The sequence below is a fragment of the Nannospalax galili genome, unplaced genomic scaffold (genome assembly GCF_000622305.1).
Source record: "Nannospalax galili isolate Female #2095 unplaced genomic scaffold, S.galili_v1.0 scaffold443, whole genome shotgun sequence".
In the NCBI taxonomy this organism is placed as follows: domain Eukaryota; kingdom Metazoa; phylum Chordata; class Mammalia; order Rodentia; family Spalacidae; genus Nannospalax; species Nannospalax galili.
The window spans coordinates 3,187,007-3,208,285 of NW_008352479.1; the positions used below are offsets into that span (position 1 = coordinate 3,187,007).

The 21,279-nt window shown below is 45.7% G+C and overlaps 1 protein-coding gene across 1 annotated transcript in view; it reads left to right on the forward strand.

The window, feature by feature from the left end:
* Gask1a (golgi associated kinase 1A) overlaps positions 1–21,279 on the forward strand; it is a 59,041-nt gene that overhangs the window by 12,657 nt on the left and 25,105 nt on the right. Inside the window, exon 2 of the mRNA XM_008849477.3 lies at positions 12,381–13,568. Within this exon, the coding sequence (XP_008847699.1) occupies positions 12,381–13,568 (1,188 nt within the window). The remainder of the gene's footprint in view (positions 1–12,380; positions 13,569–21,279) is intronic.

Below are 21,279 nucleotides of genomic sequence, written 5' to 3' on the forward strand. Positions count from 1 at the left end.
GACAGGGTCTCCAGCACTCCATCTGGCCTGTAGTGTCGCCACACTGGTGCTTTGTGAACTGGAACAGCTGGAGCTATGGGGAGGGCTGCTGGGGCAGTGGGTCACCAAGCCCCAGTATATAATCAGGCTGAGACTGGAGCCTGGCAGCCAGCAAGCACCCTCCACTTGGGAGCAGGCAAAGGAGTCCCACTCCACCAGCACAGGTCCCAGGACCACTGTCATGGAGATAATGCATGGGTTCTGCTTGAGAATCACAGCCATGAGCATAGCAACAATGCCAACAGCAGCTAGCCCTGTGAAACTTGACTGTGGTCAGGCTCTGCTTTGAATGCTTTGTATTGAGTTGTGTGGTCTAATTTTTATGAGTGACACATAACATCAGTTTCTTCTTAGAGTATCTCAAGATTGTGTGTATATGTCTGTGTATTTCTATGAGTTCATGATTTGTGTGTGACCATGTGAGTGTGTGTGGAATGTGTGTGTATATGTGTGTATGTATGTATATATGTGTGCATGCATGCACAGGTGATTATGGAGGCCAGAGGTGGGTACCAGCTATCTTCCTCAATCACTCTCCTCCTTATTTTTTGAGAAAGGGTCTCTCACTGAACCTGGAACTCCCTGATTGAGCTAGACTGCCTGGCCAGTAAGTCCCAGGAATCCTCTTGTCTCTGCATCTCCAGCACTGGGATTACAGGCATGTGCCACTGTGCCCAGATTTTTAATGTGGGTGCTAGGGATCCAAAATAAGGCCCTCATACTTCCAAGGCAAGCTCTTTGCCAACTCAGCCATCTCTCTAGGCCTCTTTTATTGTCTTATTTATAAGATGGCTCTTTTCCTGGAATAGAGCTTGTCTCAGGAAAGATCTGATGAATTAAACAATGGACCACACTACCAGGGATACTACCATAATCTCATTGGACAGATGAAGATCTTTGAGGCACATGGCCACATAACAAGGATGTAGTGGAGTTGGGGCTGGCAACCTGACTCTGATCCTGTGTTTGTAACAGCTACAATAGGCTATGAACTTGATGGCTTAAGACAACACAAATTTATTTTTTACAGATCCTGAGAGCAGAAGTTTAAAATGGTCTTCTAGGACTAGAAAGACAAATATCACATGCATTCTCTCATGCAGTATCTATATTTGTATGTACGTATAGTATGTGTGTATATCTGTGCATATATATATATATACATATGTGTATATATGTGTGTGCATGCATGTATGTATGAGAGAGAAAGACAGAAAGGTAGAAGGGAGTCTATGAAGGAGGAGGAAGAGGTCTAAAGGGAGAAGGGCAAGGTGAAGAGGGGTGATGGGGAGAAGAAAGGTAAGACACCATGTTTTCTCTCATGTGAAAAGTCCAGATTGTGTGTGTGTGAAGAAAGCAGAAGGGGGACTATTGAGGGGGTGGGAAGGAATAGGAGGAAGAAAGAGGGACAGGGAGGGAAACCATGAGAGCAAGGTACAGTGTATGTGTGCATGAAAACGTCACAGTGAAACCCATTATTTTGTATGTTAACTAATAACAATTTTTTTTTGGTCTTTTTGAGACAGGGTCTCCCTGTAGCCCCAGCTGTCCTGGAATTCACTATGTAGACCAGGCTGGCCCTGAACTCACAAAGATGCGCCTGCCTCTGCCTCCCAAGTGCTGGGATTAAAGGCGTGCGCCACCATGCCTGGCACTAATAACCATTTAAAAAAGATATTGGAAGGGCTGGTCCCATTGGAGCCTTGAGGGGAGAATCTGTTTCCTTGCCCCTTTTCTTTTTTAGAGGCCACCTTGGCTTGTGACCTTCTCTGTCTTCAAAGCCAGCAGTGTGTCTTGTTGACAGCAGTCACTCATCACACATTCACCTGCTGCTCCACTCACATCTCCCTGTTCCCCTTTTAGGAGGAGCCTTGTGATCACAATGGGCCCTCTAGCATAATCAGGATAACCTCCTCAGTTCAGGGAGGATTTAGTCACACCTACGAAGGTCCATTTACTATGTAAGGTGATTCACTTATGTGCTCTGAGATTAGGATGTGCCTGCTGGAGAAGGGAAGCACAGAGGAGACAACTCTTCTTTGAGGCTTCCTTAAGAGCAGGGACAAAACTCCAATTAAATGAGTTAAGTCTGATCCCTGGCTCTGCCATTCAGTTATGAGGCAGCGAGAAAGCAGCCCAAGCTGTCTGTGCCCCAGTTTCCTCACTTGCCCAGTGTGAATGACAACACCTTCTTTATAAGGAGGCCACAGGCAGGACAGGAGTTGATGTGAACCAAGTACCTGACATACCATCAGACACAAAGCATACACAATAAACCTGGCTCCCAGCATCTAAGATGGTGCTGTCTGCACCCAGACATGGCTCTAGTCCTCTTTAGCCAAAGCCATGTGGCTGGAAAGAACTCTGTGCTGTGTAGTTGACAGGAAATCCCCCACGAGCTTGCCTACTGCAGGCTCTTACGATGGTTAATTTTTATTGCTGGCATAAGGGAACATAGACTGACCTAGGAAACATGTCTCTGGGCATTTTCAGAGATGGTTAACTGAGGAGGGGAGACCTTCCCTGTATGTGAGTGGCATGATAGTCTGGGGATCCAGATTGCATAAAAAGGAGAAAGTGAACTGAGCACTGGCATTTATCTCTCTCTGCTTCCTGACTGTGGACACAGTGTGACCAGCTGCCTCACGTTCCTGACACCATGTCTTCCAGCCAGGATGGGCTAGCCCCTTAAATTATGAGCCAAGATAAACCCTTCTTTCCTTAAGTTGCTTTTGTCAGGTATTTTGTCACAGAAATGAAAAAAGTAACTAATGCAGCTCTGTTTCTTCTAGTCAGCTCACAGGCTGTCCGTCTGGTAAACGCGTTGGAAGGAAAAGCAGAGATTTAGTTTTTCCACCTCAGGTTCCATGCATAGCTTCGTTTTGTCCTCCCGAGGGACCAGACCTCCAGGCATTTTATGTTGATTTCAGTTCTCTCCTGCTGGCAAGCATCTTCCACGAGCACTCTATCCATAGGTGTTTACAGAGCCATGCGTGTGCAGAAGGCCGCCACCAGGTACTGCCCAGAGAGGAGCCAGAGGCTGTTCTGGTCACCCGAGCAAGTGTGTCTCTGAGGAGGTGGCTTGGCATCCCTTCCTGAAACCTGTGCTCTGCCCTTCTTCTCAACCATGGGTTACCAGTTCTCAGAGTGCTGTGACCCTCAAGTTTCCGACCCACTCACAGATACAGAGTGAGGTGCAAAGGAGTGACCTAAAGGAGAAGATGGAGTTACAAGTCCTCAGGCGGTACTTTGGATTTAGTGATAGTACTAAGAGCTATCAAACATACAAAACCTGGCATAGTGGTGCATGTCTATAATTCCAGCCATAGAAAACTGAAGCAGAAAGATAAGTTTGAGGCCAGCCTGAGCTACATAGTAAAAAAAAAATCACCAAAATAAATAAAATAAAACACATGCATTGGGGCTGGAGAGATAGTGGAGTAGGTAAGAGTGCTTGCTGCTCAGTTGTTTGGATCCCAGCACCCATGTTGTGTGGCTCACAAACGCTTATAATCCTAGCTCCAGGGGAGCTGATGCCATCTTCTGTTCACATGTACACTGGTACTCACATGTACATACACACACATACATGCACATAAATAAAATAAAACATAAAGATATTAGCACTTACAAGATACACTAAAACGCATTCATTCTTGACATCAACTCTTTGAGGTAGAAGCCTTCCCCCTCCCGTGCTGGGAAGAGCTCAGTCTGTGGGGGTGAAGAGCTGAGTTGGAATCCAGCTCTTCTACTTGGTTGGTGTGTCTGTTCAGTACTCATGAATTCCTCATCTGTAAAGTAGACACAATGAGGATTCCTTATCTATCAGAGTCTTCGTGAGGCTCTATGGAGAAAGTATCTTTACAGCTGTAGTGGCAACAGACATGCTAAACTAATAAGATGTCAATGGAATCCTCAGGAGATGGCACCTGGCTCCGCTCCCCAAGCTTGGAAGGACAGCTGGCCTGAATAGAGGGAAGGCCAGTTTTGTGTGAGGATCGAGGTGGGTGGGCAGAGCTGGAGTAGGGACTTGATCATGCCTTCCACATTTTTACTGTGCGATGGAGTTGTCAGAGGCCAAGCCTTCTTTACAATGACATCTCTGCCTCCAGGTTGAGTGCTTGGCATGGATGGGGTGGTCAGAACACAACAAGATGGGGTACAATGGGATTGTGCTCAAAGGAAACTACCTGCCTCCTATCCCAGGGTTCCTAGATTCCCACACAGGTCCCAGAAGTACCTGGTGTCCCATGCCTTTCCCAGTATCCTCTGCTCCATGATACCTATCAGTTGTGTGTTGGGGTCCAGGAAGCTGTAGATAGCAATTTAGCTGCCAAAATCAGAAACCCCTCAAGTGAAGGAGGGAGACTAAAAAAATGCACCTGTGTGAGGTGTGGCCCAGCCAGAGCCTTCACTCCCTTGAGTGAAACTCTAATGCTTTCAAGGGCCACTTCCTAAGGCTTTCTCAAAGTCTCCAATTTGACAAGCGCCATAATATAAATTACCTTGATTTTTATTTTATGTACGAAAAATGCAATTAAGTGGGCCAAGAGAGTTAAATTTCAATTTCTGTTCTTCTTGGAAAATAATTTCTATTTTGACCGAAACCTTTTTGAATTATTTTTATTTGATGAGGGCCTGGAGAATTCATTTGGAGGATAGGTTTCTACCATCTCTAAATTTCATATTCCGCTGTTGATTTTTTAAAGCTAGGATTTCTGGGACTCGTCTCAGTGTTTTTAATTTCTTTCTCCCTCCCAACAGAGAACAATAATTTTTTAAGACTTCTTTTGGTCTTTATTACCATTCTTTTTTTATGATTTAACTTGTTTTAATGTAGTCTGCTATAAAGATGAAGACATCTGCATGGTACATTTGGCTTTACAAATGTTAACGACTAGTTAATGCTTATGTTACACGTTGCACATCATTCTTAGAACTAACTACCGTCATTAGTTGAACAAGAAAGTTTCTTTCACATCTCACTGTTACCATGTGTCAGTTGATGTGCCTGGCATCAGGTTGGGAAGCTATACATCAGAACTGGTCAGATAACATGGACCTATGGCTGGGCTCCTCTTTACCATATTTGCTTAGGGAAAAAGGATTCAAATCTTAGCCTCAAAGGAATTTCAAATTATCCCTGCCATGGACCTTTAACACTCATTCCATTCCTAGTGAAACCCTAAGTTCAAGTATCTATCGTGCCTTTGCCTGTTAAAAATACTTTTCAGAATATGTGTTGGGGGCATTTGCTTGAAGCCAGTTAAGCAGGTGTGACAAGGTGAGCAAAGATTCTCATTTTTCAATGAAAACTTTTTTGAGACAGGTCTTGCTGTGCAGCCTTGGCTGGCCTGGCACTCGTTATGTAGACCAGGTTAACCTTGAAACTCACAGAGATCCTCCTGCTTCTGCCTCCCAAGTGCTAGGATTAAAGACATGTACCAACATACCCGGCTCAATGGAAACTTTTTTTGTTTTTAAGAACTGGTGGAAGCTGCCATTTATGAGGTTCTGCTGGCTTCTTGTACTTGGCACCCTCTGAATGGCTGACTGTAAGTCAAGGCCTTCTGATGTCACAGGGAGAATCTGTGTGAAGTCACAGGAAAGGGTTATGTAAAGGTACAGGGAGCATATGTGTGAAATCTGGAGCAGGCACAGGAAGGGGCTGTGTGGAGTCACAGAAGTGTTTGTATGAAGCTTGGGGAAGGGGCTTTGTGAAGCCGTCTTTGCGAAGTGATAAGAAGTCTGTGTGAAAGTCTGGCAGGGGTTGTGTGAGGTCACAGGAAGGGGCTGTATGGAGTCACAGAAGTGTTTGCATGAAGCTTGGGGAAGGGGCTTTGGTGAAGTCACAGGAAGTCTGTGAAAACCTGGGGAAGGGACTGTATGAAGCCTGAGGCAGGGTGGCAATGTCCCAGAAGTTCTGTGTGAAGACCAGGGAGGCCTAGGGAAAGGGCTGTGTAAAGCAACAGGAGGTGCTGTTTGAGCATGGCTTTCCTGTGCTTAGCCCCTCCATGAACTCATCCCTGGTTCTCAGGGCTCTGCAGTTCTTCCCCCATCATTCTTTTTCCCTCTTTGTTTTTCAAATTTTAGGCAGGATCTCCCTGTAGCCCCAGCTGGCCTACACACTATGTAGACCATCTGGTCTCAGTCTCACAGAGATCCCTCTGCCTCTGCCTCCTGTGTGCTGGGATTAAAGGTGTGCGCCATCTCACCTAGCTTTCCCCCCATTATTCTGTGGTGGGGGAAAAGTATCTGAACCTGGGGAAAAACTGAAATCCTGCCTGTCACCTACTAGTCACGTGACCTTGAGCCAAGCTCTTCAGTTCTGTAAATCTTAATGTTCCCAGTAACAAGGTCACTGTGTAGTGTGTGTGCTTGGGGTGCTGAAGGATTCTGGCACAGGCCACGTGCTCAGTAAGCAGTTACTACCAGGAACAGCTATTTCTTTTCATTAGTCTGATGCTTTATTCCTAGGTTCTATTGCTGAGCTGGTTCTAGAACAAGCAGAAGACATAGAACCTGCCTTTGTTTTTTTATTTTTTTAAAATTACTTATTTTATTGTTATGTGTATGTTATGAGTGTTTGCCTGAATGTATGTATGTACACCATGTGTGTACAATTCCCATGGATATCAGAAGAGGGCATCAGATCCCCTGGAACCATGAGTGCTGGGAGTTGAACCTGGGTCCTCCACAAGAGCAGCAATCCCTTTTAACCTCAGAGCCATTTCTCCAACTCTTTCTTTCTTTCTTTCTTTCTTTCTTTCTTTCTTTCTTTCTTTCTTTCTTTCTTTCTTTCTTTCTTTCTTTCTTTCTTCTATAGATTATGAGAAATCTCCTTCTGATGCCTTTCAAATATGTCCCAATTGGAGAGCGGTCAAAGGCTGGCATTTTCTAATTGATGTTCTTCTAATTTCAGAAATAAGGAAAAATTGTAGACTAGAAACAGAGATGGTTTTGTTTTGAATGAAAAGCATGTAGCTTAGAACACTTTGATCTTCCTTCAGTGATTTTGCCCCAGTGCACAGGGTTGTGGCTACACAACTCTGATCTTAGTCAAGTCTTATTTTACAGATGAACTAGCTGGGATGAGCCTCCTTTCAGAGTCCTGTCATTCCTGAAACCCAGTATAACTGCCACCAGTTCAGGCAGGAATGGGGTCCTTCCCAGGGTGCAACAGCAGCTCAGCCAGCCTCTTGAGTTTGTGTCTGGTGCTGCCCTAGCTGCCTGTATGAGCCTTTCTTTCCTTGCCTGTAAAACAGGAGTAACTACACCAGTCCCTACCTCATAACTCTGGCATGAGGATCAATGAGTTGATATAAGTGAAGTCCCTCAAACAGTCCCAGGCATGCAGAGAATACTGAATAAACGTTTAGTTTTCATTCTTTTGGTTTTCTTTCTTTTTCCTTTAAATTTTCTGGGCCAGAAATTACAGGGGAGAAAGCCCTTTCTTGCCCTGGAGTTGCTGATGTGGAAGGAAAATTCCCCAGCGGGTTGAACATTGGAGCCTGGATGGTAGCTTTGGAGACAGGCAGCCTGGGACTTTGCCCACAGTAGAAGGGACAGCTCAGCCTCCTGATAGCCATATACTGGCCAGGAGAGGGCGGCTGTGTTCCTGGTGGCTTTGTGGCTGGGCCCCTCACCTTTGTTCCATAGGCCTAAACATCTATGCCTTGGGGTCTGCTCTGGGAAGCCCAGGGAAGCAGAGCCCCACCATGTCCATCCCACTGTCCCTCCATAGGACAGTGACACGTGATGATGATGGCATGTGGTTTTAATCTGGCCCTCTGAAAGTCAGCTCATGTGTCACTTTTACCCCAGCCAGAGTTTTGTTATGACAGTTATTTAAGCTTGAAAAGAAATGGTACAGAAACTCCAAATTCCAAAATCTCTGCCAGCCTGAGTTTGAGTAGTGACGAGTCAATGATTGATGGCCAGGAGGTAGAGGGGCCAGAAGAGGACAAGGGTCAGGAACCAAGGGCTGGCAGACTGTTAGTAAAGACCCTGGAATCAGAGCCAAAATCAGCTTTTACTAAAGACACACACACACACACAGACACAGACACACACACACACACACACACACAGAATCACAGGACTTACATACACACATACACAGTCATAGGACACACACACAGTCATAGGATATGCACACACAGTAATAAGACATGAACACACAGTCACAGGACTCACACACACAGTCATAGGACATGCACACACAGTCACAGGACTCACACACAGTCACAGGATTTACACACATAGTCACAGACTCATACACCCACAGTCATAGGACTCACATACACATAGTCACAGGACTCACACACACAGTCACAGGACTCACACAGAGTCATGGGACTCACACACACAGTCTACAGGACTCACACAGAGTCATGGGACTCACACACACAGTCCACAGGACTCACACACAGTCACAGAATTCATATACACAGTCACAGGATCCACCATACTGTCACAGGACACTCTCACACACGATCATAGGACTTCTGTTTTGTCTCTCACAAACCTCCTAAGAAACACTGTTCAGTGCTGTGTGATGTTGTCTTTTGGATGAGGACAGGTGTGCATGTGATCTCTCCCTCTCCCCAGCTTGTGATTCTGTCCTCCATGGGAGTTTGGTCAAAGACCAGGTTTTTGCCTCTTTTTCTAGAGTCTGAGAGTTGAGAACGGATGACTTTTCCTCTGTCCCTGTTGCCAGCTGACTTGTGGTCCTGCTCCTTATGAGTCAGGGGTATTGAACATGTTTGAAGGCAGTCTGGAGAGTGTGGCAGACTAGTGCCCAGGTGGGCACAGCTCACCTGGATTCCCTACAGTAGAAGAGCCCAGTTCTCCCTGTGATCCTACAGAAATGAGAGACTCTCCTGTTGTGGAGCCCTTCCCTCCAGTGTGTAGCTGGAGCCAGGTGTGGTAATACACACCTAGAATCCCAGCACTCAGGAGGTAGAGGCAGGCGGACCAATTGTTCAAGGTCATTCTCAGCTATATAGTGAGTTTGAGGCCATCCTAGGCTATATAAGACACTCTCAAACAGAACAAAACAGAAAAACAAGGCCAGCAAGATGGTTTGATGGGTAAAGGTGCTTGACACCAAGCCTGATGACCAAGTTTGATCCTCAGAGCCCACAAGAAGGAAGAAGAGAACTGACTCCTACAAGTTGTCTCTGACTTCCATGTGTACACTGTGGTACATGTGCACATGTATACATACACACACACACACACACACCCCTTAATAAATAAATATAATAAATGTCTAGAAAACAATAAAACAAATACCCAGTTACTAGGGAGCCTCCATCCTCCTCTGGTCAGACTGTCTCCTCATTTTAACCCTTCCACATGCACCCCTCTGGCTCCCACCTTTCTCTGCTCACTTCTCCCATGCTGTCAAGCCAAAGCACGCCCTTCTGTCCCACTCTGGTGATCTTTGGACAGAACCTCTGTACCACTACATTGCTGCCAGGTGGCCTCCTCGAAGCTCTCACTTGTGGTTTCCTGATGAAAGAGCTTCCCTTTCTGCTTTGACCTTGGGTATCCCCACTTTTTACTCTACATTACAATGTGCTCAAATGTAAGGAGTAGGTAGTTTTTAGACTCTGGAAGGATAGAGGGTGTCTGGAAAGTAGTTTTCTCATTGTTGTGACCAAATACCAAACAAGAAGCAACTAAACAGAGGGAGGGCTTATTCTGCTCACAGTTTAAGAAGGGCATAGTGCATCATGGCAGGGAAGGCATGGCAGTAGATGAGGCAGCTGGTCACATAGTTAGGAAGCTGAGAGAGGACAGGAAATGGGGTCAGCTATCAAACCTCAAGGCCCAATCCCAATGACACACTTTCTCCATCAAGGCTCCACTTCCTAAAGCTTCTACAACCTTCCAAAACAGCACCATTGACTGGACACCAAATGTTCAAACACATCAGCCTGTGGGGAATATTTCACATTTCAAATCACAACACGGGAGAGCTTCTGTGACCCCATCACTCATGGAAAGGGTCAGTAGGCTCTTTTACATAATTTGACTCATTTAGTCTTCATACTGGTCCTCTGAGAGAGCACTGATCTCCTCCCTGGTGTTCTGAAATCCCAGGGACAGAGACATGTGGCTTGCACACTGTGCACAACTTTGGAAGTTCAGGCCAGGCTTGTCTGGGCTGTGGAATTTTCTGGTTCTTTCTGTTCTAACACACCCCTTTTCCTCTGCAGCTCTGAGAGGATGTAACTACTGGGCCAGTGGACATATAGCGGGTGGGGATTTGTGAGGGAAGCAGAAACAGCAGCAGCAGATCTAGACAGAGCACTGGCCATTTCTCTTTCCCTCTTGCCAAATCCTCACAGGGCAGAAAGTGCATGGGTAGTGAGAATTGACAGGCCGGTGCTTGGCTGGTGAGCACGCAGGAACAGGTCAGCTGTCCGACCAGCAGACTTTCTAGAATATTCTACACCATCATCCTTTCTTTTTCATGCACACTTTGTTATTCGGTTGCATATTTTCCCTCAGGGAATATTTTTTTCAGTTGACCAAAGCTGCTTTTCTTTTCCCAAAGTTTAACTTGTGTGGCCCTGAAGGCACATCTGCCCATGGCCGTTCTGATCCTCTCACTCTGCACAACTGCCAACTTTCCCCAGGTTCCTGAAACCAAGTAAGGCTGACAGCAGGATCAAAACAGCCTGTCTTCTCAAAACCTCCAAAGGTGTCTGGGACTTTGAGAATGCAGATTACAAATCCAACCTCAAAAACACATTTTTCTTCATTTTAGAAACAGAATAAGAGGAAATCCAAACAAATGTGCCCATGGCTGTTTCCTGTCACAGTGTTCATTTGAATGCTGGTATTCCTGGCAACTCTTTGGCCCTGGGTAAACATTTGCCCTCAGGATCTTCCTGTTCTGAGTTGTAAAATAGGAATTATATAATTCCAATTTCTCTAGGTCGTTGTGGGGATTAAAGGAGCTAGTAATTACCATATGTCCAAGTTTGTTTTCTATTGCTGTGATACAACACCGACCAAAACCAGCTTGGTGAAGGAAAGGTTTATTTTACCTTACACTTCCATCTACACAGTCCATCTTTAAGGGAAGTCAAGTAGAAACTCAAGGCAGGACCCTGGAGGCAGGAACTGAAGCAGAGACTGTGGAAGAACAATGCTTACAGCCTCTCAGCTACCTTTCTTATATAGTGCAGGCCCACCTGCCCAGGGATGGCACAGCCCACGGTAGACTAGGCCATCCTACATCAAACCAGCAATCAATAAAATGCCCCCCAGTCATGCCCACAGGCCAATCCAATGTAAAGGAATTCCTCAATTGAGGTTCCCTCTTCCCAGGTGTCTCTCGTTAGTGTCTAGCTGAGAAACACAAACCAGCACACAACACCATGAAGAATTAGGGACAGTAAAGAGTGGGTCTCAAGAACTTCTCTTGGTGTTTCCTTACAGAACCCTCACATTTTTGCTCGGAGATGTGTGTGCTAGGTGTTCAGTAGAGTACTGTTAGAATGTAAATTGCCAGCACCTCGATTTACCCAGTCAGGCTGGTGTAGAACTTATGTCCTCCAGAACTGGGCTGTGGTCAGTTAACCATCTATGGTCATTTCTCTTGTAGCTTCAGGAAATGAGTACACTGTGACATAAGCACCTGCTGTAATGCAAAGACAGGCCTGGGGCAGCACACTCCCTGGGTATCAGCTGTGGCTCCCTGTGGGAGGAGGGAGTTGCTCACATTTTATTCACATTTTCTTTCTTTTGTATTTCTTAAAGATTTCTTTTATCACTTGTGTGTGTGTTCCACAGAGGCCAGAAGAGGGTGTAGGATCTGCTGTCTGTTGTGAGCTCTCAGGTGTGGGTGCTGGGAACTGAACCTGGGTCCTCTGGAAGAGCAGCAAGTAGTCCTCACAGCTGAGCCATCTCTCCAGCCCCTTGCTCTGATTTTCTTAGCATGATGTGGGCCTGTGAGGTGATTTTCTATGCTTTTCTTGCCTGTGTATTTGAAATGATAATAACGACCATGGAGTTTGAAAGGAGTGGAGCCAGTATGGGGCGGTGAGGTGGTGATGCACATATGGAAGGAGTCCCATGTAGGCATGGTGGCCAGTTTTGTGTGGTGGCTTATCCAGGCAATACCAGGTATGTCTGTGGCATCAGAGAAGGCTGGCCCAGTGGGTATGCCAAGCTTTGCAGCATGGGAGCAGCTGGCTAGGCTGCCACATCCCCTGTTGGGGGAGGCTAGGTGTTCTGCTCACTGCTTCCACTGCTCTGTGGTTTGGGGTCCATCCATGTCTTTTCCCAATCTCAAGCCCTCTTTTCTACCCCACCCCTAGGTGTCTTGGCTCTGGAGAAGGCTTCGTGGCAAGAGGTGGTCTCTGATGGCATCCTGTCTCTTGATGACCCTGTCTGCAGTGGCTGTCACCCATTTCCCCCCAGGGCATCCAGCAGCTAGCCCTGACCCTGGTTCTATGGAGCCCCAGGGGGAAGTTGGCTCACCTGACCCCAACACCTGGCAGGCTTTGAACTCCAGCCTGAGGCAGCGGGCAAGAAACCTGGGATTCTGGAGAGGCAGGCTTCCACAGAGAGTGAGGTGGGATGTTACTATGACAGGAGATTCCACACTCAGTGCCCAGCATCAAGTGCTCCTGACAGATGGAATCAGAGATCCAGGAGCCTCAGCTCCAGACCTGCCTAGGGATGATGATCCCATCCAGGAGACACAGAGTGAGACCGGTGCCCTACTCAGCCCACTCACAGGGAACAGCCAGGAAGACTTACAGGTGTGGAGATCTGCTTCAGGGAACTTCCAGCCCCATCCAGGGGAAAGCAGGGATTTGCTTCAAGGAGCCCAGGACTCTGCTGGTGGGGAATTAGCAAAGGATGCTACCCCAGGTTTAGGGGCTCGTTGGTGGCCTGGCTCTGTTGGGGAGCTGCAGAAGTCCATATGGTGTAAGGCTGAAACCTCTGGGCTACCAGCCAGCACTGTGACTGGGGGGAAGGTTCCCCCATGGCTCACAGAACATGATGTGCAGACCCTCCAGCTATTGGCCCATGGGGAGGTGGTGGGCAAAGCCAGGGTTCCAGCCCATGGGCAGGTGCTGCAGGTTGGCCTGTCTGTTGGGGGTACCCTCCAGGACATGTCTTCTCTCAAACTCAGCCAACTGTGCTCCCAGGGCCTCTGTGGCTTGGTCAAGAGGCCTGGAGACCTGCTTGAAGTCCTGTCCTTCCATGTAGACCGTGTATTGGGGCTCCAGCGAAGCCTGCCTGCTGTGGCCCGTCGCTTCCACAGCCCTCTTCTGCCCTACCGCTACACGGATGGAGGTGTGAGACCCATCATCTGGTGGGCACCTGATGTACAGCACCTGGGAGACCCAGATGAGGACCAGAACTCTCTGGCCTTGGGCTGGCTACAGTACCAGGTCCTGCTGGCACGAGGCTGCAGCTGGCCAGGCCAGATCCCATGCCTGGGCATCCACCATGCTGAGTGGGCACGACTGTCCCTCTTTGACTTCCTGCTGCAGGTAGGTGGGGTCTGGCAGTGGGGTAAAGTGTTGTGGAGTTAGAAGATTCGAGGTGAAGGCCTATGTTATGGTTAGCTTTCCATTGCTGTGATAAAACACTGATTAAAACCAACCTAAGGAGAAAGGCTTTGTTTCACCTTACTCTTTCAAGTGCCAGTATATCACTAAGATAAACCAGGGTAGGAGCTTAAGGCAGGAACCTGGAGGCAGACACTGAAGCACAGACCACAGAGGAATGCTGCTTACTGACTTGTTCCAGTGGGCTGGACCCTTTTGCATTAGCCAACAATCAAGAAAATGCCTCACAGACGTGCCTACAGCCAATCTGATGGAAGAAATTCAGCAATTGAGTTTCCCTCTTCCTGGGTGTGTCAAGTTAAAACCTGATGCTATTCAACAGACTAACTCTCTACAGTGTCAGCCTTTTGATCCATGAACCTGATCCTGTAAAGTTTTTTTTTTGCCTCTATTTATCCTGTGGTACCCTAGACCAGGGCTTCCTAAACATTTTCCATTCATGACCCCTTTTCACTCAAGAAATTTAAAAAAATATTTCATTTATTATTTTTTATTTTATGTGCATCGTGTCGACAATACAGTACCCATGGAGGTGAGAAGAGGGCATCGGATTCTCCTGGAACTGGAGTTAAGGACAGTTGTTAGCCACCATGTAGGTGCTGGAAACTGAACCTGGGTCCTCTGCAAGAGCAGCCAGTGTTCTTAACTACTGAGCCATCTCTCCAGTCCCAGAGTTTACTTCTTATATATTCAAATCCATAAACATATGCCAATGCTCTTAACTGCTGAGCCATCTCTCCACCCCCACTTAAGAAATTTTTGAGTGACCCTGGGTGTGTAGGCATGTAAAGTAGGTATATAAATCAAGCATTTACTGATAATAAATCATAAAGTGTATTTTTAAAACAATTCTCATATACATAAAAATTTCACATTTATTAAAGACAAAGGCAAATTTGCCTACTAAGAAGACAGATGTGCTTGTTTATTTTTACCTAAAGAATTAAATCTTGACTAAATATTTGATCCTACAGAATATAGAAAATCTTCAACATTTTTCAGAATTTCAGATGATTTGATTTTACAATCATCAATGCTGAGATCACTGTTTTACATAAATGTGTAGCAAGCTGGGATTTAGCTCAGTGCTAAAGTTCTTGCCTAACATAAATGTGTAGCACAAAATGGGGCTGGGGAGATGACTCTGTCAATAAAGTGCTTGCCGTGTAAGCATGAGGACCTGAGTTTGAATCCCTAGCACAAACATTAAAAAACTCAGCCCAGTGGTACCTGCCTGTAATTCCAGAGTTGGAGGGGCAGAGATGATGACAAGGCTGGCCAGGAAGCCCACCAGCCAAATCAGTAAGGCCAGGTCTGTCTCAAAAAGTAAGATTGACAGAAATTGAGGAAGCCATCCAAACTTGACCTCTGGTTTCCACATATACATGCACATATGCACACCCTCACAATACACCTGCCCATGAATATATTCACACACACACACACATACCCCATTCCCATACAAATGGCAGAAGTGTGTTTAGGACCATGTCAGAAATTGTTGGAAATTCTGTTCTAATACTAAGCCAAAATTCATTGAATAATTTGTGTTATATCTGAAAATTAAGCCAGCAACTCAAATAGCAATTTTTGAAATCAACATTCTAACACAATCCAATCCAAAGATATATTAATTTAATACTTACATGTTGAGGAATGAGGGCAGGGCATATTAATGAGAAGTCTTTGTTTTCTGTAACTAAACTGTCTTGTTTCCATAGGAGCAGAAAACTCCCTATGCACCACAAAAACACTGCAGTTCATCACATGCAGACGAACTCCTAAATGTGAGCCCAGCTGTTTCAACAGCATTTGTTGGTGTGATGTGGCAGGATGGCATGCACAGTACAAAGTGCACTTGTGTTTTCAGAACCAAGGCTGCACCAAAGTCCGATGATATGACATGGAAGGACACTGCTCAAAATACCTGGGATTCTTGATGAATTTGATTTTGAGTTCAATAAGCATTGCATATTCAGAAACCCTTTTACTGTTGTCACATTTTTTTTAACCCACATGTTCCAGTTACATGACCCATGTGGGATTACTACCCATAGTTTAAGAAGCTGAGCTTTGGTGATGGGTCTTATCAATCTACAAGAGCTGATGGCTAAATTTTTCAGAAATTTCAATATAGACATTTGTTAAAAAGTAAATAATATGATTAATAAAAATTGTATTAGAGGTGCAGGACTGATGGTTCAGCAGTTGAGAGCACTGGCTGCTTTGCAGAAGACCCAGGTTCCCAGCATTCACGTCACATGGCAGCTAACAGCTATCTGCAACTCCAGTTCCAGGGGATCTGCTACCCTCTCCTGGCTTTCCTGTACACTGCATGACATGTGGTACATTTACAAACATTCAGGCGAAATATACACATAAAATTAAAAAACAAATCATTATTAGATGGGACTGGAGAGATGGCTTAGGAGTAAAGAGCACTAGTTTTTCTTGCAGAAGACCTGGGTTCGAATCCCAGCACCCACATGGCAGCTAACAACCGTCTGAAATTTCAGTTCCAGGAGATCTAATGCCCTCTACTGTCCTCCATGGGCACTGCACAACATAGGTGCATTTATATACATGCAGGCATAACACTCATACCCATAAAAAATGTATTAGAAATAGGTAATAAATACCTAGAACTGATTGTTTCCCAATCTCTGTGCTGTAACATGTTGCTGTATCTGGGCTAGAGCAGTTACTTATATCTAGCGTCTATATAGTGAGTACTCTAGCAAGCTCTTCATTCAGTTATGTATGTTCGTAGTTGACACTGGCTAGGGTAAAAATATTTACACCATTGAAACTGGCAGATGTTATAGGTTAGGACTGCTGTCCCAAGTCCAGTGTTAAAATGCTTACCAGCACACCACTATTTATAGCTATATTTTTAATTTATCTTTATTTTTATTTTATGTGTATGAGTGTATTGTCTACATGGGTTTAAGTGCACCTGTGTCGTGCAGTGCCTGTGGAGTGAGAAGAGAATATTGGATCTCCAGGAACTGGAGTTACACATGGTTGTTAGTTGCCATGTGGGTGCCAGGAACTGAGCTTGGGTCCTCTGCAAGAACAGCCAGTGCTCTTAACTGATGAACCATCTCTCTAGCCCACTATTTATAACTTAATATCTTTGAATCAACATGGACTCAAGAGGGTTATATAATCTACAGTAAGAAAGGGAGGGAGAAGTAGAGACACAATGGGAGGATAAAAATAAAGACAGTGGTTCATCTGGCACTGAGGACTCCCTGAGGCCAGCTGAGGTCCCTACTTCTCTACCTGATAAGAGGTAGCCCTGAAGTTATTGTTCAGAAAGGGTGAGGCAGGACCCGAGGGAAGGGCAGGGTGGCAAGGAAATGGGTCTAACTGGGAGTTACAGGCATCAGCTGTTTAACTGGCCTGTTGAACACAAATGTGGCTCCTCTGGACATGCAGGACCCCTGCTGTAGCTATGCACAATGGACAGAGCGGGCAAGGATGAGAAGAAAGGTCAACCTTAGTTATTGGGCTGCCCTACCATGTGAGTAGACTGCTCACAGGACAAGATTCAGCACCCTGTCCAGGTAGCCAGGGGCCAATACACTGTGCTTGATTCACAGAGGTTGGTTTCTAGTGCATTTTATAAAATTTTTAATTTTTTTTGTCCTTTAGAGACAGAGTATTGCTGTATCCCAGGCTGACCTGGAACTCACTGTGTAGCTTAGACTAGCCTCAACTCAAGCGATTATCTTGCCTCAGCTGACCAATTGTTGGGATGTCAGACACAGGCCACTGAACTCTAGTTTTAGAAAGTTCTAAGATATGTAAGGTATTGGAGATTTCCCCCTAAAACTCTAGCTTCCTTTGAAAAATTAGATTTCTTAGTACATGGGACCCTCTGCTTCCACAGAGCAGGGGCCAGCCTAAGTTGAGTGTCTCCTACCCCCTTTTCAGTCTGCCTTACTCTGTTTGGCCACAGGTCCCACCCATTGCCCACCACTCCTGGAATGCCCCCTGTTGACCTATAAACACTGTAGGCTCATGTTCAGTCCTTGAGTTGTAGTCCTTCTGGCTGATCATCTGTGTCCTACAGCTGCTTTGTGTGTGAGGAGCTATGCAGCCTAGAGGTCAGGACTGTGGATTTTGCTGTCCAGCTGCCCACCAGCTCTCATTTCCACAGTGGGGTTGGTTACCTAAGCCTCAGTCCCTCAGGCTTGAGTGCCCAGTACCTCCTAATTGCCAGTACCTGCTCTTCAGGTCTGCTCTGAGCCCTGTGGCCTGTCCTGTCCTGTTAGACACCCTGCAAGCTCTGGGGAGCAAATGCCCTCCAGGCGATATGATCAACCACCCATAGGAAAAGAGAGGCTCTGGGACAGCCAGAGAAGACTGGCCTCACTCCCTCCAGGGGCAGCCCTCAACCATGGTTGGCAGAAGTCTGTGTGACATGCAGGATTGCAGCTGTGGCTATGGTTAGTGTTAACTGTCAACTTGACAGAGTCTAGGATCACCTGGGAAATGAGCCTTCAGGCATGTGAGGGCAAGTGAGGGATTACCTTGATAACTAATGTGGGGCAACTTGTTTTACTATGGGCAGGAGGATTCCCTGGGCTGCATAAAATAGAGGCAGCAGCCAAGTCCTGGAAAGCATTGCTGCTATCTGCTCCTTAAGTGTGGATGCACTGTGACTAGTTCTGTCAAAATTCTGCTTCCTTGATGTCCCCACTGTCATGGACTGGACCCTCGAACTGCAAGCCAGAATAAACTTTTCTCCCTTCAGTTGCTTTGGTCAGGGTATTTTATCACAGCAACTGGAAAGGAAACTGAGACCTGACCCATGTGTGTATTCTGCTTGGCTCACAGGGCTGAAGTGTCTTGGGGTTAGATCACAAGTAAACTACTTTCAGTTGGATTCTTGTCTTAAGATCTGTCTCTGGGCTCTACCTATGTCAGATGCTGATACAGACCCGCCTGGCTTCTGCATGCTAGGCCATTTTTGTACTTACCACAGTGCCCGGTGGGGGCACACTAGTAACCCCTTCTCAACCACTGTTCTGGACTCTGTTCAGGAAGGAGCTCATCTTGTCCCCATGACAATCTTACTAATGAGATGCTACATTTATTAGTGTTCTAACATTGAGCTGGGCTGGGGAGATAGCTCATTTGGTAAAGTACTTGCTGTGTATGCATGAAGATCTGAGTTCAATCCCTGGCCCTCATGTGAAAAGCCAAATGTGGTTGTGCATTCTTGGAATCCCAGTGCTAGAGAGGAGAAGATAGGGGGATCCCTGGGACCTAATCAGGGAAACTCTTCCTCCAAAAAGAAAGGTGGGTGGCTCCTCAGGAACTCACTTGAGGTTGACCTCTGGCTTCCATATGAATGTGCATACATATGCAGATGCACACATACATATACACACACACTGACATGTGCGTGCGTGCGCGTGCACGTGCACACACACGTGATAGTGAGAAGTAAAATTGAGGGATGGAGAGATGGCTCAGTGATTAAGAGCATTGACTGCCCTTGCAGAAGACCCAGGTTCAAATTCCACCACCCACATGGTAGCTAACAACCAGCTGTAACTCCAGTTTCTGGGGACCTGATGCCCTTTTCTGTCCTCTGCAGGCATTGCATGTCATGGGTGCATTTACATGCAGGCATAAGATTCATACACATAAAATTTTTAAAAGTACATAAAATAAAAATAAAATAAATTTAAAAAAGAATAAAATTGAGCATTGAGGCCTAGAGAGATGCAGTTACTTTCCTAAGATTACAGTTGGAGAATTGAGACACAGCCTGACTGAGACATGACGGACTCCAGAGCTCATTCCCTCTAACGGTCACTATTCAGATGGCCAGGAATGAGGGCAGAGGACACAGACACTTGTGGGGGGTGGCTTGAAACCCAAAGTGCAGCCCTTCGCAAAGTCCCAGCCCAGCGATGTGCTCACAGCTGCTTTCGGCTCTGCACAGAGCCCTTCTGTTCGTCTCCGGTGCTGCAGTGTGGGACCTTCTTTGGCTGCCAAGACCTGCTGTGGGTACACATGTCTCTGCAGCCAAGGCACACACAGGTTGGTTGTGTGGTCAGACATAACTGGGCTGGTCTCATGCTACCTTTCCCTAGTTTGCTGGACACCAGTCAAGTAAAGCACCCCCATCTGGCTAACACCACCTTCCTAGAAACCTCTGTGAGGCTGCAGGGTATGAGTTCTTTGCATAGGAATCCAAGGTGTCCTGTGACCAGGGTCTGGCCACAAACCCCAGATGCAGCCCACTTGGGTTGGTGTACGTGTCCATGTATTTGAGTTTATCATGTATAAACCCTATTTCTCTATGTTTGAGTATCACAATATACCATTTACCCAGATAAAAAACATGCAAACACTAACCTATATATACATTTTCTTGTATTTTATTTTATTTATTTTTGTGTCCTGTGACCAGGGTCTGGCCACAAACCCCAGATGCAGCCCACTTGGGTTGGTGTACGTGTCCATGTATTTGAGTTTATCATGTATAAACCCTATTTCTCTATGTTTGAGTATCACAATATACCATTTACCCAGATAAAAAACATGCAAACACTAACCTATATATACATTTTCTTGTATTTTATTTTATTTATTTTTAAATATTTTTTGAACTAAGTATAAGCCCTTTAAGACATAAAATTGAATGCGTTCTTAACCTTTAAAAAAAGATCTCCATTTCACTTTAAAATATACTGTTTCTTAGGAAAAATTCATTTTCAATACAATTGACACTAAGATGCACCTGCATTTCTAATCTCTATATATCTGATTATTACTAGTCACAGTCAGTTACTTTCTGAGCTCCTTGGCATCTCCTCTGTATGTCTATAAAGTCATTGGGTAGATTTTAATGGTAATGTTTATCACTTCTACTAATTAACATGACAGAAATTTGTATACTTCCTCCTCAAATATAATTCTTTTTTAAAATTTGTTGATTTTTTTTGTGTGTATATCACACAGAACATCCCAAACCATATTATTCAACTATACACCCACTTCACAGATGGCACCCGCCCATGGCCTCCCTCCCCCTACTAGAGCCCTTATACTCTGTTATCCCTGCTACTGTCTGCTGTGTTGTCAGCACCCCCAGCCATTCCCCACTGCTTGTCCATCTGGTGAATCTAGTCAGCCTATATAGAGGTCTCTGTTTTAGGAAGGTCAGCTGTTCCTCATCTAGCAGCAATTGGTTGTCAATACTTCTTTAGATAAGATTGGGGTCTGCTGTTCATTTTCCCAGTTCTATGCTGGGCTACTATCTGGGAGTCCCTTTGGCCACCCTAGCCAAAAGAAGGTATCTCCTATCTGGCATTGTTGCTTGTTGTGTAGCCTTTAGCTATACATATGGACTCTTAAAAATTATATTGGCCCCTTTAATCTTTGGTTATACTTTCATTTGGGGTGTTTAAGGCCATACAGTTGACCCAGATAAACCAATTTATTTTCACTCTTAAGGTCATTTGAGGATCTGTTCCTCAGGGGTCACATAGCCTTGGGAGGAGCCCCTGGCTCCTCTTGTTTACCAGTTCTGCCTATGTGAAGATAAGTCAAAGGTCCTACTCAACCATGGCTGGCTTCGCTTGGAAGCATGGAGGAAATGATTCTTCTG